Below are 5,681 nucleotides of genomic sequence, written 5' to 3' on the forward strand. Positions count from 1 at the left end.
CTTAAATTTCATTTTTTTCTTAGTACATAGTTCTTATGCTGATGATGACATTAATTTCTTGAATCAGGTGTTCAATATACCGAAATTGACAAAATTATTTAAACTGTATTTTGTAAATTTTAACGATTTGTAGATTTTGGGTTGTTTGTGTATATTTTATTCGTGAGAAATCTATCCACTTGTGAAACCATTGTAATTTCGTTTTACTTACTCGACCTTTCAAATTAACATCATTTAAAACTTTTATATATTTATGATGGAAGATAATTTTCCTTAATTATACATAATATTATAATTTCATTTTACTGATGCAACCTAGCAGGTTAAACCGTGTAATATCCAGAACAAATTATGACTGATGAAACAAACTTATGTATGTCCTATATGTATCAGTCCATATAAATTCAGATAAAATCTTTTAAAGGAGTGATGCAGAACGTCAACTAAACAAATTATTTTATTTCTTCATTTTTAATTAAAGCTAATCCATCGTTTTGTGACTTGAAGACAATTTAAAAGAAAAACTTCTATCGAAAAAGAGGACCCATGAGAAGTATAACCGTATAATTTCAAAATAAGTGTCAATAACTAATATCTTTCATTCAAATACACTAATAAAACATATTTCAGGCCATCACTCATTCTGATAATGTCAACATTATATTTGATGTTAAGTCTGAAGATCGGCATTCTAAACCAACATACATCCACTTATACCGCTGCTAAAAACAGCTGTCAACATTCTACTTGATTAAGAGTATACAATTGTGTCAATCTCCTAGTTTAAGGCAAATTTCTTCCTTTATACATGTACATTTATGTTAAACATGATTAGATCTTAATATCTCCGAACATCCCTTGCATCATTATTAGGTGGACTAGTACTTTTACCTAATTGTGTTATAACATGAATACTGTATATTATGTAAAACACGAACTAAGCTGTCAAATGAGTTTACGTTTGCTTAAAGTCAGCTTGAAATATGTGTCTTGTTATGAAACTTTTCCTGGGAAAGATGTTGTTCGTTTTATGGATTTACAGAGGAGGTAAGAATTGATTCTACTGTTATATCAGGAATAGGTATGGTGAATATGTCTTATGGACAACTCCCCAGCCGGAATGAAAATATCAGCATGTTTTCATTACTACTGCTTACCTATATGTTCAATCGTCCAATTTTAATAGAAATGTTTGTTTTTGTTTTGTTTTTGTTTTTGTTTTTTTGTTTTTGTTTTTTTTGTTTTTGTTTTGTTTTGTTTTCTTTTTTTTTTTATTTTAAAATAATGTCATATATGCTGGTTACACAGAAATAAGCAATAACAGATTTAAAGAAGCGTTTCCAAAACATATCATCTTTCTAGTAAGGTGATGAAAATAAATCTTAACGCAAAGTCGTGAGTAACTTTACATCATCTAACTGCCAGCGCAATGGATGTCCAAAGTTGTATCGTTTGTAAAATATGATATAAAATGCCTGGGCATGCCTCAATTAATCTTTCACATCTATTGGGTGTATTTTATGGAGCATTTACAAAAACAATATTAAAGAAAAAGATTTTTAATTCAAAATCAAATGCAAATATGATATTGAATTAACGTTTGGTTTAAAGAGCGTTTACATGGCAGTATTGTAGGGAGTTAATTCATAACTAGTCGTCACAAAAGTTTTCTTTGAATTGATACTCTTATAGTTACAGTCTGCATAGATTTTGAGTTTGAAATACTTCCCTTTTCCATTTTTTTTAAATTTTCTTTTTTTTTTGGGTATAATCTTTATTTTAAATAGTTTAATATAAATCTAAAATGCCTACATAATTATTTTTTTATAAACTTAAACAGGAGCAGTAAAGGTCATTGAAGATGATGTGTTTAATACAATTTTCAACTCATATGAGAAGAGAGCCTATCCTGGGACTGAGACAAACCCAACTGTAAATGTCCGGCATGGATTATCTATTATACGTATAGATGACTATGTAAGTAGATTTAGGGTCCGACTGATATATATTTGTGTCAGTCATTTATGATTCATGTTATATGTTATACATTTTGGTGAGTGTGTTAATATACTAAATGTCGTGCATTGAGTACATTATATATGTGGTGTTGAATGTTAAATAAAAGAGTAAGGTACGGTATTGCAAATCAATGGAAGCAGGATTTGGACGATAGTAGAAAAACAATAATCCAGGTATATTGATTAATCAATATATATAAACATACATAACATATAAAGCTTATATAACACGCATAGTAAACACCGGTAAAGAAGCAATCCACACTCTACTAAAACTGAGAGCTTAAGCCAGGTGCACCGCTGGAATAAGCGCACTCTCCATTTCAGGTATAGAAGATAACGTTAATAAATATTGATATGTATACATGTATATATATATACAATGCATGGATGAGTATACAAAACGACAAACGCCGAGATGGGATTATTCGTACACTAAGATCGGAGCTTGGTTTTTTTTTTGTTTATGGTTGAGTTTTTAATATGACTAATGTATATAATAATGTCATTTCTCCTGTTTAACTCATTTCGACGCATCATGCAGAAATATTCTTTTTTTACTCCGTGTCTTGCTCTGATTATAAATTCCGGTCATCACAAATGTTGATTTTCATATTGCACACCCGACGTCATTTTAACATAATAAAATGGCAGAAAGGTACATCGCCTTTCTTTTGAGCAGAGGAAAATTAGTCGAACCATTGGAAAAGAGAAAAAGAACTAAACTAAACAGCTGACAAGGGCAAACGGTAAAGGTTTTGTAGATCAGCACTACGAGTAATCAACGGTAAACACTTTAAGCATAATGTACAAGGAGGCTGACATGGAACATTAAAAACTCGGACAATTATAATTTTAATTTTCTATAAATGTCCAAGCCAAAGCATTGACAAAAAAGTCGAATCATGTGATAGTTTACACGACTAGGTTAAAAAGGAAGTCAATTGACCATGTTTATGTTAAACAAATTGTCAACATACATATTGAAAATAAACCCTTACAAACGATAAGTCATATTGCAATATTGCTTATATCAATATATAGTACATAGTCTTATACATGTATTGCATATTATAACACCGAGTAAAAATTTTCCCTCTGAAAACTGTGAAAATTGGTATCCACGAATAAAAGTAATTTTACAGTATATCATCTGTTGCGGAGCGTCAAAATTTTTACTCCTTTCGAATATTAATGCAGGGTTCCTTAGCTTGCTAGGAAAGTGGCACATTTTACAGCACGTTGCACCACTATTGTTTCCAGTATGGTTTCCATATTACGGCATGACGAGCCCAGCAAGTAGCATTCAACCACCTTGGCAAACAATCCGGTTGCTCTCTGGGCAGAGCGTCCTGGCCAGGGTTATGAACACTATTTATTCGCCTTCTACATCAAATTTAGCGCTGCTGCGGTCCTATTTTGTTATACTTCCGGACCCACAAGGGGCCATTATACTTATTGATAAATCTGTCAGTATAATAAATGTTGGTCAAATCTTTTTAATATTTTTTAAGGAATGCTTCTAATTTTTGAACTGGTCATATGAAGTAACCTGGTTTGCGTTAATAAAAAACAGCGCTTTATAAATTGGCAAAAACCATGTAATTGAAGAGAACCTGTTCATAAATTAGAAACATTCATTATAATCTAATTTGCAAAGAGTAACAGACCAAGTAGTACTAATTGATTCATAAACAATACGTTATTGACGTGAGGACCAATCGACGTTAATGACGTCATATTACCAAGCCATGTTATGCATAATAACCTGATTGCTCGATGAAAACCAACCAATCAGAAAACTTGAAATGTATCAAATTAAATTACTTACCACATTACATTAAAACTTAATTTGATGTTCAATCATAAAAACTATAGCAACTTAAGAAATTGCAGAATGCAGACCAAAACAAACTTGTTCTGAACGTTTGGCTTCACAATTACTGGACAGACCCTCGTCTGAACTGGACAGACAAACCAGACCACGTGAATGTTCCTATAACAGATATATGGACGCCGGATATTACCTTGTATAATGGGTAAGATGACAAAGAAACCAGAAAGCTTGTTTCAAATCAAATTGAATTATTAAAAAAATATTCAATGTATGTTTTTAATCAATTTAATAGTTTTTTTTTCAATGAAGGATAAAGACAAGATAAGGGCATTGTCGTAAAAAAAAAATAAATGTAATAGTACTTGGTGCAAGATGTGAGGAATTCTCGTCGAAACGTCGCATTTTACCCCCACACTGGAAGTAGTAAATACACATTCAAATACAGAAAGATAAAAACAAATATATAGATATATATATATAATCACAATTGTGAATTAAATTCGCTCATCATACATTTAAAACATATATAATTTTGCTTCCATGTCAATGCTGTTTATTATTCATCAATAGTAGAATCAAACAAGAGTTTGAATAATCAATATTTTTTTCATTGTGGGGACTTGTATTGTTTTTTTTTTTTTTTTTTTTTTTGTATTGTTTTTGTTTTTGTCTTTTTTTTTTGTTTTGTATTGTTTTCTTTGTTTGTTTGTTATTTTTTTGTAGATTTCATAATAATATTTTAACAACATTACCACGTATTTTTTTTGTAATGCTATAGAAGTTAGGTCAGACAAATTTAAATGTAAACAGAACGCATATTGCTGATGATTGAAAACCTGCTTTTATTTATTTAAGCAAAATGGAAGACTTCATGCCTCAACAAAAAGCAAACATAGTAAGAGATGGCTCAATCATGTTCATTACTCCAACCATTTTAGAAACAAGGAGTTGTGAATCAAAGGGAGATAACTCAATCATCTGCTCGTTCAAGTTTGGTTCATGGGTCTACAATGGTCTGCAGCTCAATTTGACAAAGAATCATGCATTTGTCGATCTGAATGATTTCGAAGAAAGTGACGATTTTCTGTTAGAAAACGCTACACAAACGAGAAACGAAATGTATTATACTTGTTGTTTTGAACCTTTTGTAGACATTACCTATACTGTTCATCTTACGAAGAAACGTGGTCAACTAGGATCATGGTTTGGAATCTAACACACAGACAAAATAGGCTATGTAAACAATTGTCGTTGTATCAAAACAAAGGAGAGCAATAAACGTTTTAATACATTTAACAAGATAAGTCTTCTGCGTGTCATGACTATTTTTCTTGAATACGTGTAATGCTAATATTAGCATGAATTATAATTTTTATGTCTATTTTCTCATAATAAACACATGCAATTATCAGAGACGAGTTCTTGGTTCTCCCACGAAAAACCGTGTGTAGTTTATAACTAATCTGTCACAAATGAACACAAATCAAATCATGTCACATACATTAAAAATCTAGAAATGAGCAAATGGCTGAAAATTTGATCATTTCAGAGCATATATTAGTGCAGAAAATACAGTAGTCATTCCTTTCTGTTATATATTTACATAAAGTGTTCATAATATTGTTGGTAAAATGTCAACATTTCGGTCGTTTTAGGAATGTTTCCTTTAAATAGCGAAAACAACAAATCATGTTGTTTGCATTTTTCTGAGTTGTTGCTCTGCTGTTTTTCTTCTTATTATTATTAGCTTTGTTTTGTTTTGTTTGGTTTTCTTTTTTCTTTTTCTATCCATTTCCATCAAGTTCACCATCTCCCATACTGTGAAA

The 5,681-nt window shown here is 30.8% G+C and overlaps 1 protein-coding gene across 1 annotated transcript; it reads left to right on the forward strand.

Annotated features, from left to right (window-relative positions):
- The first annotated feature begins 890 nt into the window (after nt 1–890).
- On the forward strand, nt 891–5,266 carry LOC148596929 (neuronal acetylcholine receptor subunit alpha-2-like). The gene is made up of 4 exons (XM_088563930.1): nt 891–1,047; nt 1,841–1,977; nt 3,915–4,057; nt 4,711–5,266. Exons 1-4 carry the CDS (start codon nt 984–986, stop codon nt 5,069–5,071), a joined length of 705 nt encoding a protein of 234 aa, XP_088420056.1. The 5' UTR covers nt 891–983; the 3' UTR covers nt 5,072–5,266.
- The last annotated feature ends 415 nt before the right edge of the window (nt 5,267–5,681 follow it).

This window comes from Perna viridis, chromosome 15 (genome assembly GCF_037379345.1).
Source record: "Perna viridis isolate PV_CMFRI_1.1 ecotype Kerala chromosome 15, ASM3737934v1, whole genome shotgun sequence".
NCBI classification, from domain to species: Eukaryota; Metazoa; Mollusca; class Bivalvia; order Mytilida; family Mytilidae; genus Perna; species Perna viridis.